General features: G+C 53.5%; 1 protein-coding gene across 2 annotated transcripts in view; it reads left to right on the top strand.

Moving 5' to 3' along the window:
* Positions 1-1101: 1101 nt before the first annotated feature.
* The window catches only part of SPTBN2 (spectrin beta, non-erythrocytic 2), a 41527-nt gene continuing 21167 nt past the window's right edge, over positions 1102-21461 (top strand). Inside the window, exons 1-11 of one of the 2 annotated variants that reach the window (XM_044943743.2) lie at positions 1102-1373; positions 8575-8753; positions 13918-14069; positions 14503-14676; positions 15720-15811; positions 15955-16035; positions 16348-16463; positions 18740-18852; positions 18974-19161; positions 20586-20703; positions 21284-21442. In XM_044943743.2, coding sequence (XP_044799678.2) covers positions 8597-8753; positions 13918-14069; positions 14503-14676; positions 15720-15811; positions 15955-16035; positions 16348-16463; positions 18740-18852; positions 18974-19161; positions 20586-20703; positions 21284-21442 — 1350 coding nt within the window. In that variant the 5' untranslated portion in view covers positions 1102-1373; positions 8575-8596. Of the gene's footprint in view, positions 1374-8574; positions 8754-10988; positions 11619-13917; positions 14070-14502; positions 14677-15719; positions 15812-15954; positions 16036-16347; positions 16464-18739; positions 18853-18973; positions 19162-20585; positions 20704-21283; positions 21443-21461 lie in introns of those variants that run through there. The other variant, XM_044943742.2, reaches the window with a different exon arrangement.

The raw sequence follows: 21461 nt of genomic DNA, 5'->3' as shown, positions 1-21461 counted from the left end.
ATTCTTGGGCTTCCCCTTGTGGCTCCGCTGGTAAAGAATCTGCCTGCAATGCGGGAGACCTGGGTTCGATCCCTGGGTTGAGAAGATCCCCTGGAGAAGGGAAGGCTACCCACTCCAGTCTTCTGGCCTGGAGAATTGCATGGACTGTACAGTCTGTGGGGTCGCAAAGAGTCGAACTTGACTTAGCCACAGCTAAGACCGACACAGTCAAATTAAAAAAATAAAATAAAAGCCTGAAATTACAGCTAATGGTGAAGTATACCCCAGAAGGCCAAGTTACAGTTTGGTGGTAGAATACTGATTCCAGTTTACTGATGGAATCTGACTATCCGAGCTGGGAGAGAAATTCAAGCTCTTTTTTTAGTGCAACTCACACACCAAGCCCTCTCCCAACCCATTTGATAGTCTAGGAAGACTGAGGCCAAGCAGGTGAGATGACACAACTAGTTTGGATTAGTAGCAGGACTTTTTTTTTTAAACCTTGAAATTGTTTTTAAGTGGGTTTAACACAAACGATTTCACTTTACCAAAATCTTATCTGGAAAGTACTTCAATTACTTACACATTTGTTTCACTATGTATACCTTTACCTAAAGGAGCAAAATCCTAAAATGCCATTACCCATAAATAAACAAAGCCTTAAACCAATAATTCACACAAAGCCCATTCTTCACATTGCCCTTATTTGGCCATTTCAGGCATATCCCAGGTAGAGACAGGCCCACATGTTCAGGGGCAATAAAATTGAATAGTTAGATCCAGACTGCTCTGTGCAAAGTTCAACTGACAGTTATTAGTTTATCTCTGAGCTTAGATTTCAAGTCAGAAAGAATTGTACCTACCTCTCAGAGCTGGGGAGGGGGTGGCAGTTGGGGAGGGAATCACCCGAGAAAATTCACTTTTAGCACTTACCTGGCACTCTTTACTATTTGGGTATAATTCTTTTCTCTCTTAAGGAGATAGCAGTTCACCTTGGTTAATGACCTCAGGCCATTAGACCACTCGGATGCCACTAAACCAAGGAGAAACCCAGCTGTGCCAGGCCTAGACATGTCCGTCCCCACCCCCATTCCCTTTTAAGACAGTGAGTAGGCCGGAATTCTGGTTGATAAATGAGAGGAGCTGAGAAGGAGCTGAGAGGAGCTGCAGTGATGACTGTTCTGAGAATCTGATCTGCGAGGAGACGAATCTCCACCACATGGTACCATGGAGATGCTTTGGGAAAGAGAGCCGGCCTCCCTGACCGAAGGAGGACCAGAGAAGGAAGGGATGGATGAAAGAAATGCTTAAAGGGAGATGGACTGACCGGAGGTGCCCAAAGAGGAAAAAATCGGGACGGAAAAGAGGCTGAATACTGGGAAACCTTCTGGGCGGTGAGTGTCGTTAAAGCAAAGATCGCATGTTCCGGGGATGTAGATTTTGCGCGAAAAGCGGAGCAGGGACAAAGGTGGGGTACTCAAACAGCAGAGACAGCCCTGCAAGCGGTGGGGGGTACCCAGACGGCCCGAGGGTGACCAGGGCCGGCGAGGAACGGAAGGCGGGGCTCCGGGGGCACTCACGGGGTAGGCGGTGGGGGGTCGGGAGCCGGCGGAGGAGCCGACGCCGCGTTCGCCCCGGGGAAGGTCAGCGACCCCGGACCGGGGAGCTAAGCAGAGACCTGAGAGGGGCCGTGGTTGCCATGGCGCCGGGCGGGGAGGGGGTGACTCGTGCCCCGCCTCGAGCCCCGCGGGGCCGCCGGCTCCAGATGGTCCCCGGCCTCCCGCGGGAGCCGGCGGCCTGCGGCAGGGGGAGGCTATTGTCCTCCTTCCGCGGCGCCGCAGTCCCGCCGCTCGCGCCCGCGCACCTCCACGCGCCCCACCGCCGCCGGCCCCGCGCGCCCCCCGTGCGGCTCGCGCCCCGTGACAGCGCCCGCCCGCCGCCTGCCGTGCGCCCAGCCGCCGCCCGCAACCGCCCCACGCGGCCGGGCTGCGGGCGCGGCGACTCCCGGTGCGCCCCCGCCCGCCGCCCTCCCGCCTGTCGGGCCAGCGCTCCGCACCGAGGTAGGTGCCGGCGCCGGGGCGCGCTTTGTCCTGGCCGGCTGGGCGGTGCGCTTTGTGCAGACGCGCGCGGGCGGCGGGGTCGGGGTCGGGGTCGGGGTCGGGACGGGTCGGGGGAGCCGGGGCGGGAGGATGCGGCCCCGGGTGCTCGCACCCTCTGGGTCCCGGGGACTGGATGGAGAGCCAAGCGCCAGCCAACCAGGTACCCGTGTGCGGCCGGTGGGGATCGAGGCGTGCGGGACGCGGGCCTTTCCGGAGCCCAGAGAAGAGTCTGGAAGAGTTGGGGCTGACAAACGCGTTAGGGGAGCGGGTCGCCGGGCTCTGCGCGTGTGTGACAGCGCCAGCTGTTCGCGTCGCGGAGGCGGGCCGGCCGGCGCCGGTCCAGGCGCTGCGGGCGCGCTCGGCGGTCCCTGCCCCGAGGCTGCGAGCGCCCGACTCCCTCTCGCTAGCCGACCGGGGGGCTCCCTGGGGAGCCGGGTGGGCTTCTCCTCGCCTCTTTGGTAGCTAGCTCCACGCTCTCCTTTATGCTCCCCCACAGTGTGTGAGAGAAGGGGACACGGTTGGCCGTGGTGAGCGGAACGCTGCCAGAGGAAGAAGGGAGAATGAAACCCCTGCGGGTGGCGGGGAAGAGGCAGCGAAAGGTGTCCCTGTGGCCAAGATGTGTGCGGTCGACTTGGAGTCCGTGGGCGCAGAGCTAGCGGGCAAGGCCTCCTTCTGGGGTGTTCCAGCGCCAGCGCCACAATCGGGCCTTTGCCATCCCTTCTGGCTCGGAACGACTTCAGCCCATTAACCCCGTGGCATTGCATGCTTGTCTGAGCTGCAGGCTTGCCCCGGTCCTAACCTGCTACATGCTGTCTCCATGGGTTGTTTCTCAGCGGCCCTCCTCCCCTCCGAGGGCAGCTACAATTCCAGCGCTAGTCGGTTCAGGCACCGGCAGGGTATCTACAAACCAGTTTTCCTTGAGGGTGAAGGGGGCAGAGTGAGTCCCAAATCTGTGTCTCAGCTTGAGATGCGGGGCAACCTCTTGGCATATTCAGAAGAGCAAAGGAGTAAGGAGGAAAAAGCTAATAGGGATCTTACATGTGTTCCTTAGAGAAACTGATGTAACCCATGGGTTACAGACTTGGGGGAGGGGCGTAGCAAGGGACTGAAAAGTAGTCTGAATAATTCTGCCCTGAGTGGAGGATTCTGAAGGACAAGATGAAGCAAAAATCCATTCCCACTCTCCAGCCCAACTCTTAAGTTCCTTGCAGGAGAGTTCCCGGTGCTTTATCAAGAACACAGCCTTGAGGGAATAGGCTGGGGGTTTGTCTCTTGCTTGTCTTGTCTCCCTGTGTGCATTTTCCTTTTGCTATCCTAGCAGCCCTGAGTTTGTGATTTCTTTCTCCTTTTATCTCTTTGCACGTCCATTCATACTTTGAGTCCCAAAAGATTTTTACTTTGCCAAAGTCCCCACTCCTTCTCATCTGTTATCCCTCCTGCTGTCATTGGTTCAACTCCGCCTCCCAGCCCCGTCTCCAGCCATATCGCCCTCCTTCCGGGCCTCTGATTCGCCTGTGTCTGGCCATCAGCTCTATTTGTCTCATTAGATCTCAAACCCACTCCATCTTCATTTTCCTCTCTCCTTGCCTGAGGCTTCCTGCTCTTTGTGCATCTTGGGATTTCTCCGGGGAAGTTGTATTTGAGTTTAGCATGGGATAGAGCCTAAACAGACCCAGAAGCTAACTTCAGGTCACACTCACCCCTAAAACTTTGTGTCTTCTCTGCTCTTGTAGCTTTTCTAATTCTAACTGCTCCTCATCTTTGGATAGCAGTGGTCCTCAAAATGTGGTCTCTAGACCAGTAGATTTAGAGTCCCCTGGGAACAGTTTAGAAATGCAGATTCCCAGGCCCCACCCCCGGATCTCTTGCATCAGAAGCTCTGGGGAACAGGGCCCACTGGTCTGTGTTTTAATAGCCCTCCAAGTAACTGTTATTCATGCAAGTTTGAGAATAATCCTGAACTTTAGAGATGAGGAGCAGAGGCTCTTCTCTGATGCCATTTTCATTCTTTCCTTGTGTTTTTTCTCTAGACCTAAAAAAAAAAGATATGCATTTGATGAGAGTGGGGAGGAATGCTAGCCCATTCATTCAATATCTCTTTATTGACTAGCTATCATACTAGGAAAATACAAAGGTGAGTAAGACCCAACCCTTGTCCTCAATGGGTTAAAAGGGGAGCAGGCAGAGAGACACATAAACAACTAACTGTAATACAATGTGATAAGCGTAATAATAGCAGCATCCTGAAGTGCTGTGGGAGCACAGAGGAGGGAATGAATCAACTGTCTCTGAGGGAGGTAGAGAATTAATCAGGAGGAGGATGTGGCGAGAGAGGGAATTAGGGTACAAGACAGACTCTAGCCGGAGGGATTGGATTTCTAGCTTTACATGCCAGCAAAACGGAGGAAAGGGGAGCGGGGGCAGCTGCCCTGGAAGATCGGCACTAGGCTGAGCAGAGTCCACATCCAGCAGTGCTTGGGCGGAGAACCTAGCAGGACCCCAAGCTTGCAGCTGGCGAGAGTTGGCTTTCTCGTAGCATGAACAATGTAAGCTACTCAGGTCTGGCCTCCAGGTCAGCGGCTAAGAATAAGGCGTTGGTGAAACTGTAATCTGGATTAGCTGCTGTACTGTCCTCTTGCCAGAGTCCAGGAATCCATGGAGAACAATCAGGTAGATGATTCTCCAGCAAAGAAAGAGACGTAGGTGAGCATGAGGCTAGGGGTACAGGCTGACTAAGGCAATAGTACGGAGACCCAGATCACAAGCAAGGAATGATAAATCAGAGAAAAGAAACCAGGGTGGGATCTATCTAAAGAAACAGAAATCTATAGGACTCCGAAGATGGTAGCAGGGAACACAGCATATTTTCCAAAAGGCCAGGGGGCTCCAGAGCCCAAATGCTTGGAAACCAAAACTCAGAGGCCCTCAGAACTGCTGTGCTTAAGGACACCAGAAAGCATGACTCACTATGGGAATAAACCCCTTGGAATCCCAACATGGTGGCCCTATGGGGACCTGTGACCTAAGGACACCAGTGCCATCTTGGTTCCTTATCCACACAATGGCAGGCATCCCTGGAAACTCAGGGATGAAAAGCATGTATGTCTCGAATTGGATTTGGCCAGAGGGCCATTTTATCTGGGAGAAGGGGAGGCTCCAGCTTCATATTTTCTCCCCCAAGTTATAGGAGAGGCTCTAACAGCTGGACCTCACTGAGAGGTCTGGATCCCACTCCTCAGTCCCATCAGGGGGACCAAGTTGGATTAGCAAAAAGAAGCCAAAACATGTTTGGTTTTGTGCAGCTTCCAGGGGTCCTGGGGACACACAGTTTGGAAATGGGGGTCACACTCTGCTGCTTTGCGTTTCTGCTTTCTGTGGAGTACAAAGACGAAGCAGGGTTTGAAAACCTCAGAGGCCTTCAGGGACCAAGTAGGTAATAAAAATGTGTGATGAGGCTGGGAAGGAGCCAACAGGGAGTAGCGGGGTCTGGAGAGAAATGGCAAGCATAGGCCCACCTGAAGAATCCCAAATTAGTGGGTTTTTTGTGTGTTTTTTTGGTTGCACCACACGGCTTGCATGAACTTACCCCCACCAGGGATTGAACCTGGGTCATGGCAGTGAAAGCCCAGAATCCTAACTGCTAGGCCACCAGGGAGCTCCCCCAAATTAGTTCTTTTACAACAGCTCATTGGCCATACCCCTGGAGACTGGTTTTAGGAGGTTTGTGATTTCTGATAAAAGAAAAAAAGGGTCACAGAATAGAAGGGGAGCATCATCATATATGGCAGGGGTCCCCAACTTTCAGGATCTAATACCTGATGATCTGAGGTGGAATTGATGTAATAATAATAGAAATAAAGTGTATCATAAATGCTTGAATCATCCCCAAACTATCCCCTCCACCCCCAGTCCATGGAAAAATTGTCTTCCACGAAACTGGTCCCTGGTGCCTAAAAGGTTGGGGACTTCTGGTATATAGGGATTTTTTCAGGCAGGTCTATGCAGGGTGGGGCTTCCCAGGAGGCACTGGTGGTAAAGAACCTGCCTGCCAATGCAGGAGCCATTAGAGACTAGGGTTCGATCCCTGGGAAGGGAAGATCCCCTAGAGGAGAGCATGGCAACCCACTCCAATATTCTTGCCTGGAGAATCCCATGGACAGAGGAGTCTGGTGGGCTGCAGTCCAATGGTCTCAAAGAGCATGGCCACACACACTATGCAGAGAGAGCGGGAGTGCTGGGAATGTCCATCCCAGAGCTAAGTGTTTGCATGACTGCTGGTGGGGAAGTCCTAAGCTGAGGGGCCCAGAGAAATGGAATTCGAATTGGTCCTGGGCTTTGGACTGCTTCCCTGTCCGGTGGTTGAGAGTGTTAGGGGACTCTAGCTCAGGTCGCACCTTGCCTGCAGCATTCTCTCCTCAGGATGCCCTGACTCTGCCCTAGAATTTATTTTTATATAAATATTTACAGAGCAAATTGAAAGACTCTGCTGGGGATTAGGGGAAAGGATGGATTTTAAATGAGAAAGGAGTCGTAAGCTTAGTGGAAATGAAGCTCTCTTTCCTACTGGTGGCGGTTTAGTTGCTAAGTCGTGTCCCACTCTTGTGACCCCGTGGACTGTAGCCCGCCAGGCTCCTCTGTCCATGGGATTCTCCAGGCAAGAATACTGGAGTGGGTTGCTAGTTCCTTCTCCAGGGGATCTTCCTAACGCAGGAATTGAACTGGGGTCTCCTGCATTGCAGGCGGATTCTTTAGCGACTGAGCTATGAGGGAAGCCCCTCTTTCCTATTACAGGGAATGAAAAGCCCAAATCTAGGAACCTGAGACCTGAGCTCCCAGGGAAACCCTTGCTGTTTTCTCTTTGGGAGAACGGGGAGGGGTAGGCAGTCCTGGCCTTCAGGTGCCTCAGGTTCCGCTTCGTGGAACCACTTAATGACAGAAGCCAAGTTCTGCCCTGTGCGCCCATGGGAACACATCTCCCTCCCCACCCACATCTCACCACCCATTCTTTCTTCTGTCCCCCCAAACCACACAGGAGGTAAGGTACTTCCTTTCCAGAACAAGAGACTGCCAAGGTCATAGCCTCAACCCTCGGAAGTGGCACTAAGGATTAAAATATCTTTGTATTTCAGAGGCACTAGGAAAATGAGAAATGCAGAATTTGGGGTTCAGTTACAGAGCCAGCCCCCTCCATGCTCTTGAATGAGTGCTGAATTACTTGAGAACTTTGAACTGTAGAGTTTTGTTTTTTTTTTTTTTAAAAAATCCCTAGAAACTAATCTGAAGCTCATTTGTTAGTTTTGAGAAGGACAGGGTTGTTTGTGTAACACAGAGCCGTGCGTTGTGCTGGCGAGCATCCATGGTCCCAGTTTCCCCAGCCTGAGCCCTGGAAGGGAGCGATGGCTGTTGATCTCTCTCAGGGAGCTCTGAGGGCTCCAGGAAGTTCGAGGAACATGTAAATATTGTGATTAACAGCTTGTCCTCCAGGGACTTCCTTGGTGGTCCAGCGGTTAAGACTCTGCACTTCCAATGCTGGGATGCGCAGGTTTGATCCCTAGTTGGGGAACTAGGATCATCCCACATGCTGCCCAGGGAGACAAAAAAAAAAAAAGCTTGTCCTCCAGTGTCAGAAAGAATCCTGCTTCAAAACCTAACTCTACTCCTTCCAGTGACCTTGAACCCTGGTTTAACTTTTACGGAGCAACCTCCTCATCTATGAAATAGGGATGATAGTGCTCCCTTGCCCCACAGAGGGTTGCAGTGAGGTGATGCATGTAAGTGATGAGGACACATATCACAACTGATATTCATCGAGCACCTATTAAGTATTCTCTGTCCCAAACAAAAGAAAGAAACCGGGCGAGAGAACCATACTGTGTGCTCCGTCAAACTCCTGGGCTCTGTATCCATACTTGCTAGCAGCGCATCAGGCTTCCTGGTGTGTCATAGACGCATCTTGGCCTGAGAGCAGGATCTGGGTCTTTCCATCTTAAATCGGTTCCAGGGTACAGGAAGCCACCTTGTGGGAGGCAGTAGGGGAGGTGCAGGGCTCTGAACAGTTTGTGGAACCAGGAATGAAAGGACTCTGGCTTGTACTCACTATTGCCCATGGGGTCCCAGGCCTGCTTCTCGCATTGCCCTGGAGTTTACACACTGCTGTCCAGAGCCACCCCGATGGCCATCGCCACCTTCAGCTCCCTGCCTCCTGCCCGTCTCTGGCCTGAGGCTCCGGAGCCCTTTGTCTCCACTATGTCACTCTGAGACACCGCCGCCTTCCGACCTCACTCCATATGTGTCTGTTGTGTTCCTGTCTCTCAGCTTCTCCACCATGGCTTCTCCTCTCCCACCGGGGGATGATTTCCACTGGCAAAGAAAGCAACCACAGTCTTTGGTCATCAGTAGAGTGGAGCAGATCTAGGGCAGGAGGAGAGGAAGACATGTTGAGTTGTGGGCTCAGTGGCTTCGAGATGCCCCTTACCGGCCCCATTTCCCCTTGCAGGAGCAGGAGGCCACCCACCACCATGAGCAGCACCCTGTCGCCCACAGACTTTGACAGCTTGGAGATCCAGGGCCAGTACAGTGACATCAACAACCGCTGGGACCTGCCGGACTCGGACTGGGACAATGACAGCAGCTCGGCCCGCCTCTTTGAGAGGTCCCGAATTAAGGCCCTGGCAGGTGAGGTCAGGGGAGGGCCGGGGGAAATGTTGAGGATGCCGGGGAGGGAAGCTTGTCTTGAAGAGTCCTTCGACTTCATGGGAAGACCGACGCTCTTTCTAAGCTACTGCACTAGAGTGGGAAATCCAGATCACTCTACCAAGCCCTAGTCCGCAATGCCAGCCTCAAGAACAAATCACATGCAATCCACAAAGTGCCCCAGCTTCCTTCCGCCCAGCAGGAAGAAGCTGTGCTGATGCTGAGACTCAGCCATGCTCCGCTCTGCGCTCAGCTGACTGCCTGGCCCCTGGTCCTGGGTCACGTTCCTTAATTCTTTTGCATTCTTAGTCTTGCTGTTCTATTTCCACCCACCTCTCCCTCCCTTTCATCCTCTCCTGTCTTCCTTGATTCTCACTGTCATCTCTCACACCTGTTCCCCCTCCCTGTTCAGTAGCCGCTCCTCTCCCTCCCCACCTGTTCCTTCCACCTGCCTGCCGCCTGTTCCTCCCCTTAGTTCATCTACCCGTTCCCTGAAGCAGGTTCCTTCCACCCACCGCTGGTTTCCACCGCCCATCCTCCTGGGTTGCTCTCCACCCACCTCAGCCCCTGCCTTCCCCTATGGCCTGGGTTCTCCCCTTCAAGCTCCTCTGAGCACCAGCAAACCCGTTCGACGGCCTCCCTGCGTTCTGGGGAGGAGTTGCCATGGCAACAAGAGTGCAGCTGCCAGCTGACACCAGCGGCGGCTGGCGTGGGGCTGAGTCACCCACACACCCCAAGGCCACCCACCCTGTTTGGTTTCCCTCCTCCACGCCACCCTCATCTTTTCCACTGACCTGCTGGCCTCCCAGCCCAGTGCAGTGGAAGAGGTCACAGCTACTCCTCCCCGAGAGGCAGTGCTCCCAGCGTGGTTGGGGTGGCCTCCTGGATGAAGGGAGACACTGCGGGGGGAGGCAGGTTCCCAACCTTGGCTGCACTTTTGACAGGATCACTCAGAGATATTTTCACAAATACAGGTTCTCAAACCCCTTTCTGGAAACAATGAATTAGAGTCTTTGGACCTATGGTCCAGAAATCTGGGTTTCAAGCTCTTCGGGTAATTCTTTTCAGCCAGCCCAACATGAGTCTGAGGAGCCCCTACGTGGTGGCCATTACTTCTGGGAATCCCTCATCATTTTCTCCTGCGCTCCCCTGTCCTTCTGGTTAGGGCTACACTCAGGCTTGTGAAACACTCATATCACTGTTTCTATCGCTGAGCGAAGGCAGAAGACGTGGGTCATAGAGAATACTAAGTCTTTGGGGTACCTTGGTACCCTGATTTTGGGTAGGAGTAGCCTCTAGAATGTCATGACAGCTGTGTGCACATGAGTGTGATACCCAGGACTATTTCGATGTGTGCTCAACGCATACCAACCCAGGGTGACGGTAGGCGTTTATCTGTACCACTAAACTGGGCTCTTCTGAGGAGGCCTTGCTGTATGGGCTTTACCCAGCCCTGCGCCTTGCACCAGCAGGTGCCAGAAAATACTGAATGAAGGAGGATGGGAGGGGACAGGAGTGCGCTGTAAGTGATAAGGCTGAAGCCCATAGAAAGGTGGGACGGGAAGGCTTCCCTGGTGGTCCAGTGGCTAAGACTCTGCTCTCCCAAGGGGGAGAACCAGGGAGAACCTGGCTCTCCCAAGGAAGAGTCGGGGGGCCTGGGTTCAATCCCTCATCAGGGAACAAGATCCCCATGCCACAACTCAAGATCCCACTGCAGTAACTAAGACCCAGAGCAGCCAAATATATATATATATATATATATATATATATATAGAGAGAGAGAGAGAGAGAGAGAGAGAGAAGGCAATGGCACCCCACTCCAGTACCCTTGCCTGGAAAATCCCATGGACAGAGAAGCCTGGTAAGCTGCAGTCCATGGGGTCGCTATATATATATATTTAAGTGGGAAGGGAGTCAGGTAGATGTGCCCAGCTGTGGGTGTACTGGGGGCCTGATGGGCCCCAGGGCAGGGAAGGATCTGGAACTGGAGGTGAGAATGACAAACAAGGGAGGAAGATAACACCATCTATTTCACAAATGAAGGAATGTGAGCAACTAGTATAGCCCCGTGCCTGGCTAGTACTGAGCTGGCTTGGCCCTTCCCAGGATTTCTCTTTCTCGGGGCTCTCGGAGCTGGGGATCAAAGCCCACGTCCTGAGCGGGACCTCCCAGAGTCACAGCCAGGGGGCATCCTCAACACACCTGCAAACCTTCGGAAGCAGGACTTGACCTGGGGCGCGGGGGAGGCGAGGGATGCGGGGGGGACCGGCCCTCTCGGGTCTGGTGCACTCCGAGGCAACTCCAGGCCAGACCGGCAGGTCTCCAGTGCGCTGGCGGTTCCCTCCTCCGGCCCGGGGGCCCGGCCCTGCCCCAGCCGGCCGGCTCCGCCCCGCCCCTCCCCCGTCACTGTCCGACCTGTTTGTCTGGAGCTGCCTCCGTCTCCTCTCGCCGCACCAGGTGCGCTCTGCCGACGGGTGCCGGAGCGCTCGGGGGCTCGGACCTCCCGCCGCTCCTTTTTCACCCAACTCCTTGAAACTTCCACCGCCCTCGGGCCACACGTCCTGCTAGCCGGGACCCCCGGTTCGCGGGGAAGCGGATCCTCGACGCCCCGCCCCGGCGCGGGCAGAGCATGGACTCTGGGCCGCGGGCGATCGAGAGGCAGCGGCACCATGAATGGGCACGGGGTGGGCAGGGCGCCCGGGTACGGCCTGAACGGGGCCGGCGAGTTTTACTGTGAGGCGGTGGAGGGGGCTCAGAACCCCGGGGGGCTCCTGCTCTCGCCCGCTGCCTTCATCAACCCGGCTCAGTACGCCAGCGTGCTGGAGGGACGCTTCAAGCAACTTCAAGGTGGGCTCCGGGGGTGGGGTGATGGGCTCCGAGAGGAGGGCTCGGGGGGCGGGGGCCACGGCTGGAGCCGCCCGGAGAGGTGGCCCCCGCGGAGAGAGCGGCTGGGGGCGTGGGAGAGGAGCCGGAGCCAGGCCCCCGGGGTGGGGGGAGCATCTTCTGTGATTCAGACGGTTTGTGTTGGGAGACAAAGTGCCGGGGGAATAATTACAAGTGGCCGGGAAATCCGCGGACGCTGACAGAGCCGGAGAGGCTTGGACCCTCTGGCGTGGCGGCGGTGCCCCGCTGGGCGTGTGTCTTCGGGGGCGCGGAGCGCGGAGGCGCGGCCCGGTCTCCCTGAGACTCTCGGGGGTTGGGGAGGACGCGCCTGCCGGGGTGGTCCGGGAAGGAGGCAGGGGACTGAACCAACGGGGGAGGGGCCCAGGGCGTTTTGCTGCCCTGGATTTCTGAATGGGTGTTTGAGTGTGTAGAAACCGGGGAGTGTGTCAAAGGGATCTGGTGCAGACGGGCTCAAGTATGGATCTGAGGCGGCTGTGTTCACTCTAACACGCATAGGCCGGTGTGTTTCTCCTGGGGCCCGCGGTGTCTGTGTGCCTGCAGATGTTTTGGACACCTGGTAAAGTTACGCTCTGTCTCTGGTGGTCGGCTTTGCACATTTTTTTTTCCCTAGCTGCCCCCTGTTTCCACATCTTCCCCCTTTTATGCTGCCTGTGAGCCAAAATGGCCTCAGCCTCGTGTGTCTGGCATGAGGGCGGACTCCCTGGATCCAGTCATGGCTGGTGATCAGGTGGTCCCTGGCTCCCACAGGGCCTGTGGATCCTAAGAGGAGGCTCACAGGGCATCAGGCCCTCTGAGCACTTGGTAGGACCCTGAGGTTGTCCCAGGTCCCCTGTTGGAGGTAAGAAAGACAGGAACAGACATGGGTGTGTCGCTGTGTTTTATGGGTGAGGTGCATAGGAATGTAAGATTAAGGGGTGAGTCTTTTCGGTTTCTGAGATGCTGGTGCTAAGAAAAGACAAGTGACTCTTCAGCCCTGGCCACTTGGGTTGGGTCCTTGCACTGGGCCTCTCCAGGGGGAACATGAGGAAATCCCAGTGGCCAGAGCAACTTCCAATGGACTGAGCCTCTTCCCTCACTTTGTCATTTGTATTTTTTCTTTTTTTTTTACTGGAAGAAATTAATTTATCAGTCGTGGATATTACCATAAATAATGAGGCAAGAGTAGAATGTCCTCATATACTGAAACCCAGACTACAAAAATGTCAGGTCCAAGGCTTAACGCTCCTGTCCAATTCAACAAACCTTTGTAAACATCTCCAATGTGTCAGGGTCAGTGGTATTCTCTATGTCATTTATAATAATTTCAGTTTTTGTTTTTCTGGGAAATGTAACAGCATCCCGTCTCTCAGCAGCAGCTCCCCCTGTGGACAGGCAGTGGGCATCTCATCACTTTTTGTGAGATTGGCACTGAACTCTGCCTGGCTTTCCCCTGCCCCACCCTGTGTTTCCCGGGTTCACTTTTTACCTGTTTCCAACTTCCACGATGATGTATTCACTCTTGACTTTGGAATGTTGGTGTCCTGGGACAGGATCCTCTTGCAACCAGTTGAATGAACCAGCCCAGAAATAGAGGAGCCTGTCTTTTCTTTAAATTATCCAAGGAGGGCAAGCTGACTCAGGAGACCCGCAGGCTCTATAGTGTCACATCCTTCTAATGACCACTTGGAAGAGCTGCTGCTGTAATTGAAGTCCATACCCTCTCCTTTGCCCACTACCAAATGGGAACAGCCATAGCTCCTGCTGGACCGACCAGAGCAACTCTTACTCTTTCCTTCGGGTTAGATCATGCCTGAATAACAGTAACTCATCCAGGAGACATTTCGTGCAGCATCTTACACGCAGTGTCTCAGTCAACACCATGACTTGTTGAAAGAGAAAGTAATGTGCCCATTTTACAGATGAGGAAAGTGAGGCCTTAATGGATGAAACAACAGGATTTCACCACTGATACATAGCAGAGCACTGATCCCAGGCCTTCCCTGCATGTCCCCTGCTGTAATTTCTTTCATCCTTCCTTCTCAAAGCCTGTTTTCTGTCTCTCTGTCTCTCATTTTTGTTCTTGACCCTGCTCGTGAACTCATTCCAATTTATTTCCCAACTTTTCGAGTTATGGGTTTTCCCCTCGGCCATATTCCTTCCCTTCCTCCTCCCCAGACTTCACTTCCCCAACCCCACCAACTGATGTTTAGAAGCAGGCACCCGGTTCTTGAAGGGCAGAAATGACCCCATGTTGCCGCCATAGATGAGCGAGAAGCTGTGCAGAAGAAAACCTTCACCAAGTGGGTCAACTCGCACCTGGCCCGCGTGACGTGCCGGGTGGGAGACCTGTACAGCGACCTCCGGGATGGACGGAACCTCCTGAGGCTCCTCGAGGTGCTCTCAGGGGAGACGCTGGTGAGCTGGGGTCGCCAGGGAGGAGGTGGCCTGAGAGACAGTGGCCAGGGGGACAAGCCCTGGGGGTGGCCCTGAGCGAGAAGAGTGACACCACGGAGCAGAAAGCAGTGGCTGCCTTCTGCTCAGAGGATGGTTTCAGTTTGAGAGGCTTTGCTGTGTGGATTAAACCAGGAACATTGCTTCATGGAGACAGGAACAGTGGCCCCATTGAAAACATTTTTTTCCCCACTCACTCTGGGTGCAATTAATTCCCTTGGGAATCTTAATCTGCTCCAAGCCTCATCTGCAACCAGCTTTAGCTTCCCCGGGCAATGGCTGTGTTCCTGAGGGAGGTCATGGGGAAGCCGTAGGAAGCAGGGCCCCGGGAAAGCTAGGAGGGAAGGAGGAGGAGGAGGCCCACAGGCCCACGGCTTTGTGTCCCCTCCCTCCATAGCCAAAGCCCACGAAGGGCCGCATGCGGATCCACTGCCTGGAGAATGTGGACAAGGCGCTGCAGTTCCTGAAGGAGCAAAAAGTGCATTTGGAAAACATGGGCTCACATGACATCGTGGACGGGAACCACCGCCTGACCCTTGGGTTGGTGTGGACCATCATCCTTCGATTCCAGGTACCCGCATGGTGTCAACTGGCGTGTGCCCTGCACACCAGTGCAGCATCTCCCATGGTCACTGCACACATGGGGGGCCCAGAACCTCACACACTGGGGCAGGGGACCCTCATCATTAAACAGGACAGAGGCCAGCGTGGATGTTGTCAAACTGCTATGGCAAATTCCCTGTGGCCTGGTCCACTGCTGCTGCTGCTGCTGCTGCTAAGTCTCTTCAGTCGTGTCCGACTCTGTGCGACCCCATAGACGGCAGCCCACCAGGCTCCCCCGTCCCTGGGATTCTCCAGGCAAGAACACTGGAGTGGGTTGCCATTTTCTTCTCCAATGCGTGAAGTGAAAAGTAAAAGTGAAGTCACTCAGTCGTGTCCGACTCTTAGCGACCCCATGGACTGCAGCCTACCAGGCTCGTCCGCCCAGGGGATTTTCCAGGCAAGAGGACTGGAGTGGGGTGCCATTGCCTGGTCCACTAGAGGACCACATTTGGGGGCACAAAAAACCACAGAGAGTGTTAGAACTGCATTTAGGGTCTGGTTACCAGTCCACTCCTCTACCTCAAACTCTGCTCGCCTCCCTCAAAAGAATAGCCACCCAGCTCCTCCTTATGCTCTGAGCATCGCCAGTCCAGGGTCCTAATGCCATCACAGCTCTCCTGATCACCTGCTTACACCCTGAGTGTAACTCCCTGCTCCTTCCAGCCCTAAGCAGAGCTCCGTCAGCTTCGGACCTTTGAAGCCCAGCTCTCAGGAAATGTTCACTTCTCCACCTGTAGTTTTCCCCTCAGCAAGAACCAGCATCTTTGCCTTCAAGGCACTTCCTCTTCTGAATTCCCATCCCTTTCTGCTGCCTCAAATCCTTTTGACCTGGAGTTCTGTGGTCATTAGTCCGAGAAGAAAGGCCCTAGGCTGTATCCCTAGGCCCCTAATTGAGGAGTCTAAGGAGCTTCTGAGCATCTCTGATAACTGAGCATCTCTGATAACTCCAGGAGCTATCAGAAAGGAAGCTGTTCAGGAAGTGAGGGCCTTCCTTTCTTCCTTCCCTCTTAGATTCAAGACATAAGTGTGGAAACAGAAGACAACAAGGAGAAGAAGTCAGCCAAGGATGCCTTGCTACTCTGGTGCCAGATGAAGACTGCTGGGTGAGGCTGCCAGAGAACATGGCCTTGGAGGGCTGGACGCACCAAGGCTGTGCCGTAGGAAGGAAGGATGGGGGCCCAGGAACTATGAGCTGCGGATCCATCCTGGAGGCCTACTCACTGTCTATCCCGGCCTCTGTTTATAGGTACCCCAATGTCAACGTGAACAACTTCACCACCAGCTGGAGAGATGGGCTGGCCTTCAACGCCATCGTGCATAAACACCGGTGAGAAGAAGGGGGTCGGCCATCCTGTCTGAGCTGCTGGATGGGTTGATGACCCAGGGGCCCGCACACACACGTAGACAAAGCAGTGAGACAAGCTGAGCTCCACGGCAGTCAGGAGGCGTGAATGTTCAGAGAAGAGCCCAGAATGTGGGGGCGCTTCCTGCACAGAGGTCTTGCGATGGGAAGTCGAGGCGGGGAGGTGCAGTGGGCGTGGGGGGCTTGGGAACTTAGGGATCAAGATGGGGTGGCTTTCCTTTTCCTCTTTAGGCTCTCATGTGCCCTTGATTCCTTCTCTATTCCCTCCCCACCCAGGCCAGACCTGCTGGATTTCGAGTCCCTGAAGAAGTGTAATGCACACTACAATCTGCAGAATGCCTTCAATCTGGCTGAGAAGGAGCTGGGACTTACGAAGCTGCTGGATCCTGAAGGTGGGACAGAGCTATGTGAAAGAGCGGCTGTGGGCTAGAGACAGAAGGTGGATGACGGATGCCAAGAGCTGAGGGCGGGGAGAACGGAAGTCCCTGCTGGTGGTTTACCTGGTTTCTTTGAGGGGGGTGATGGAAATGATCTGGAATTAGATCACGGTGATGGTTGCACAACCTTGTGAATATACAAAAATCCACAGAACGGTATACTTTAAAACGGTGAATTTTATGGCATAAAAATTCTATTTCAGTGTAGGAAGAAAGGCAGCCCTGTGTGGGGTTTGGTTCTATCCCAGCCCTCCATGAAGCAGCTCTGTAACACAGAGCTGGTTGCTTGGCCTCTCTGTGGCTCAGTTTCCTCACCTCTAAAATGAGAATATTAAAAAAAAAAATAAAAGAAGGACTTCCCTGGCAGTCCAGCAGTTAAGACTCCACACTCCCAACGCAAGGGGCATGAAGAATTAAGATCCTGCAATGCCGCATGGGATGGCCAAAACATTAATCTTAGTCTACAAGGTCTCTAAGGGCCCCCAAATTCTAGGGTTCTAAATTAAGCTCTGTGACCTTGAGATCTCACCAAGCACTGGTATTATGGTCAGTTGACCTTGCTGGTTGGTCCCTATGGTTCTGACCTAATGCCCATGAGACTGGGAATGGCCACGGGGCTTTGTTCTGTACCTGACATTGCGCTTGCTTGCTAAGCCACTTCAGTCGTGTCCGACTCTTTGCGACCCTATGGACTGTAGCCCACCAGGCTCTTCTGTCCATGGGGATTCTCCAGGCAAGAATACTGGAGTGGGTTGCCATTTCCTCCTCCAGGGGATCTTCCTGACCCAGGGATCAAACCCACCTCTCTTAAATCTCCTCCATCTGCAGGCGTGTTCTTTACCACTAGTACCACCTACTTGACATGCTTTAACTAACTGAATTCTCACAACACCCCTCTTTGGAATCAGTTTCATCATTACACCATTTATGGAAGAAAAGACAGGGTTCTGTAAAGGTTATGTGACTCCCCCAAGGTCACACTGCTGAAGGAGCTGAGATTTGAATTCAGGCAGCCTAGCTCTAGAGCCTGTTTCCTGAGCTGCCTCCCTGGGAGAGCGGAGAACAGTCATGGTACAGAAAAGAGCAGGACAGAAGGGCCAAGGAAATTTCCAGTATTTCCTTGCTGGAAATGCTCCTTCTGAGGTTCCCTGGGCAAATTTGGGACTTGGTTGTTTTCTCCCTGTTTTCCATCCCACCAGTAGCCCCTTTTCCCATGCCCTCTTAGTCCAAAATGACAAATATCAGCTTAACAATGATCGAAGCAGGCCAAACACAAGGTTCCTTGGAGAGCATTTGAGAAGCATAGTGATGATAAAGAACGTGGAGGTAAAACTTAGTGCCCTGTAACTTTCTGAGGTGATTTCCACAGCTCCCACCTGTCTGTGGGTCGGCCAAGGTGGTCAGGAGGGCTTCTAGTCTCATAGTCTTCCCTGGAGGTAGGATACAATCTGGCCTAATTAAGAGAACCTGGGGATTTCAAGTCATAGTCAGCCTTGGTGTCCTCGAGGTAGACGCTAGTGTGGCTTGAAGGACACTCACGTCCTGGGCCCACAACTGACCTTTGAGAGTGGGGTCAGAAATAGCCATGCTGGGGGCTTTCCTGGTGGTCCAGTGGTTAAGGTTCTTCTTCTATTGCAGAGGGTGAGGGTTCGACCCCTGATCAGGGAAGCTCCGCATGCTGTGAGGTGCAGCCAAAAATAATTTTTTTTAATTAAAAAAGAAGAAATAGCCATGCCTGTGTCCTGAGATGGCCCTGAGAACTGGCCTCTGTCCCTGCTCCCAGGGCTCCCTGGGTCCATCCCTCTGGACATCCCAGGCTTCATTCGTGCCTTCTGTCTTGGTGCCCCTAAACTGGATGACTTCTTGGACATTTTTCCAGCCCACAAGCCCACAATCCATCCCCAAGTAGGAATGCTGTTTCTTGTCTCTCTTCCTCCAAGCAACTCCTTTTGGTCTCCCCATTGGGAAAACTGGGTAAAAGCCTCTTTGGGCATCTGGGTTTTATTCTCTGCTTGTTTCTTAGAGGAAAAAAGTTAGCTTTTCATGCCCTTTTAGTCTAAATGGTTAATCTGTCATTTTTCCTCTGAAGGGAGCTGGAGAGATAAGCTCGTGGGGCTGGGAGGGGAGTAAGTGATTGGGATTGGGACTGGAGTAAGTGATTCAGATTGTGGGCCTACTTCTGGGAGGCAGGATTCTAATCTTTGTCTGACCTGAGTGATCCTTTTTCTCAGATGTGAATGTGGACCAACCAGATGAGAAATCAATTATTACCTATGTGGCTACTTACTACCACTACTTCTCCAAGATGAAAGCCCTGGCCGTGGAAGGCAAAAGAATTGGCAAGGTACACTCCAGCATGGGGTTGATGGGCGTACAGTCCAGAGGAGGCCTGACCTGGGGTCCTGTTCCCCTGAAGCAGGAGCAGGGGAGGACTGGGCCGGTGACCCCACATCGCGGTCTCACAGGTGCTGGACCACGCCATGGAGGCAGAGCGCCTGGTGGAGAAGTATGAATCCCTGGCCTCCGAGCTGCTCCAGTGGATCGAACAGACCATTGTGACCCTCAATGACCGGCAGCTGGCCAACTCCCTGAGCGGAGTCCAGAACCAGCTCCAGTCCTTCAATTCCTACCGCACCGTGGAAAAGCCACCCAAGTAGGTGTCCCTGGGCCTCACCCAGCCTCGGCTGGCCTGCCCTGAGCTGTGCTCACACACAGGAAGCCTAAATTAGGGGGGCCTTTTGGGAGAGAAATTTGGCAGCACAGAAATTCAGTGGATGCTCATTCCCCCAGCTCAGAGTGCCAGGAGCAGCACCAAAGCAATTAAAAAAAAAAAAAAAATTATCCATTACACGAAATCATGCTATGGAAATGATTGCTGTAGTACATGGCGCTGGTGCAGTCCGCTCAGATAAGACTGCTCTGGGTGTTGCAACAACCCAATCCTAGTTTAAGGATGGGGCATTGGACCTGACAGGCAGTCATTGCTGGCAACACAGGTGTGTGGCTTGTCACTTCCGCGCTGCACAGCTTCTTATCATTTATGTATTTTAGCAGTTGACTATTGTAGTGTGGCTTGACTGTTGGGCAGTTCTACACAGAACATGCTAAAACTTCGATTTTTTATTTGTGACCTCTTTCGGAGTTAACGTGTTTTGGCTCCAAAACTAGTATTATTCCAGAAACACCCCTTTCTGTGCTTTCTGGGGAATGATTTGAGGTGTGCCCTTTGACCCAGAAAGTCCTCTTCTGGGCATTAAACAAAAATGTAGCTTCAAGGATTTTCACAAAGGTGACCTTTGTAAAAGAAAAATAAGTCATGGGACAGCCACTGAAAACAATATTGAAGAAATGTATTTATTGACCTGAAAAGACGTCCATGGAACATAATAGAAGACAGCAGAGAGCAAAGGGTTAAGCAACCAAAGTTCAGAGTACCTGAGTTCAAATCTTAGCTCTGCCATCTAGCCCTGGTGAGCATTGGGCATCTTATTTAGCCTGCCTGTGCCTCGGTTTTCTCATCGGGAAAATGAGGGTTATGGGAGCATGTAGCGAGAACTAAGAGTTAATGTGTGCAAAGCCCTGAAAGCGGGGCCTCAACAAGCAGGGTCAGCGAGTCCTCAACAAATGTTAGTCATGGTTCTCATATGATCCCATCTGCAGACTTGCCTGCCCAAGGGTGACAGTGCTTGCGTCTCTGTAGTTTTCATTTGTTTTAAAATTAGGTTCTTGGGACTTCCCTGGTGGTCCTAGGACTTCGTGGTCCCAATGCTGGGGGCCTGGTTCTATCCCTGGTCAGGGAACTGGATCCCAGATGCCACAACTAAGGGTTCGAACACCACAGCTAAAGAACTGGAGTCCAGTGGCCCAATAAATTAATTAAAGTAAATCCTTAAAAAATAATAAATAAAATTAGGTTCTTTTTAAACGAGGATTTTGCCAGGATTTTCTGGCTTCCCCGCTTTCCCACAAAGCTTTTCCGAGAAGAAAAGCAACATGAGACACTTCATTTTGAACCATAAAGAGACCCCGGGTCCCTCAAGGGCTTTGCCTCTGACCCGACTCGGCCTCCTGCCTCAGGTTCACCGAGAAAGGGAACTTGGAAGTGCTGCTCTTCACCATCCAGAGCAAGCTGCGGGCCAACAACCAGAAGGTCTACACGCCCCGCGAGGGCCGGCTCATCTCCGACATCAACAAGGTCCACAGCCTCCCTTCTGTGTCCCAGTTGACCCACCCTCAGCCGCAGCCCCTCCTGTCCGTGCCTGAACCCTCAGCCTGGCTGCCCCCCATGGAACTCCCGTGGTCATGGACTCCCATGACCTCTCCTGGTCCCGCACATCCTCCCCTCTGCCTCTGTCTGTCTCTCTACGCAAATTAGATCCCAGTCCCTTATCTTGCTCAGCATGTCCCCAGATCTCTGGCCCTACTTTTATTTCATTTTTTTTTTTTTTTTTCACAAACAACATAAGATTAACAGGCTTCACCCCCTAGTCCCACCACCGCAGACAAGCCCAGCGATTTCCACTCGTCCCCATGCCCCTCCTGTCTCTGTCCCCAGCAGACGTGTTTCTCACGTGGTTCTGTGGCACAGCGGCCACCTGCCCGGCTCCTCACACTTCCCTGCACAGGCATCTGATCGCATTCCACAGACCCACTAGACCGAACTGCCCTGGGACCCACCCTGCGCCCCCCCCAACCCCCCTCAGCCCTCCCCACCCTCACTTCCTGAGCCCTGGCCCCTGGGCGCTAACCTGGTCTCCACGGTCTCCACCTCGCAGGCCTGGGAGCGGCTCGAGAAAGCCGAGCATGAGCGCGAGCTGGCCCTGCGCACAGAGCTCATCCGCCAGGAGAAGCTGGAGCAGCTGGCCGCCCGCTTCGACCGCAAGGCCGCCATGCGGGAGACCTGGCTCAGTGAGAACCAGCGCTTGGTGTCCCAGGTAGGACGCAGGGGGCTCC

Source organism: Bubalus bubalis, chromosome 5 (assembly GCF_019923935.1).
Source record: "Bubalus bubalis isolate 160015118507 breed Murrah chromosome 5, NDDB_SH_1, whole genome shotgun sequence".
In the NCBI taxonomy this organism is placed as follows: Eukaryota; Metazoa; Chordata; class Mammalia; order Artiodactyla; family Bovidae; genus Bubalus; species Bubalus bubalis.
The sequence above is the reverse complement of the archived record's forward strand: the minus strand, read 5'-3'. Positions and strand labels throughout refer to the sequence as shown.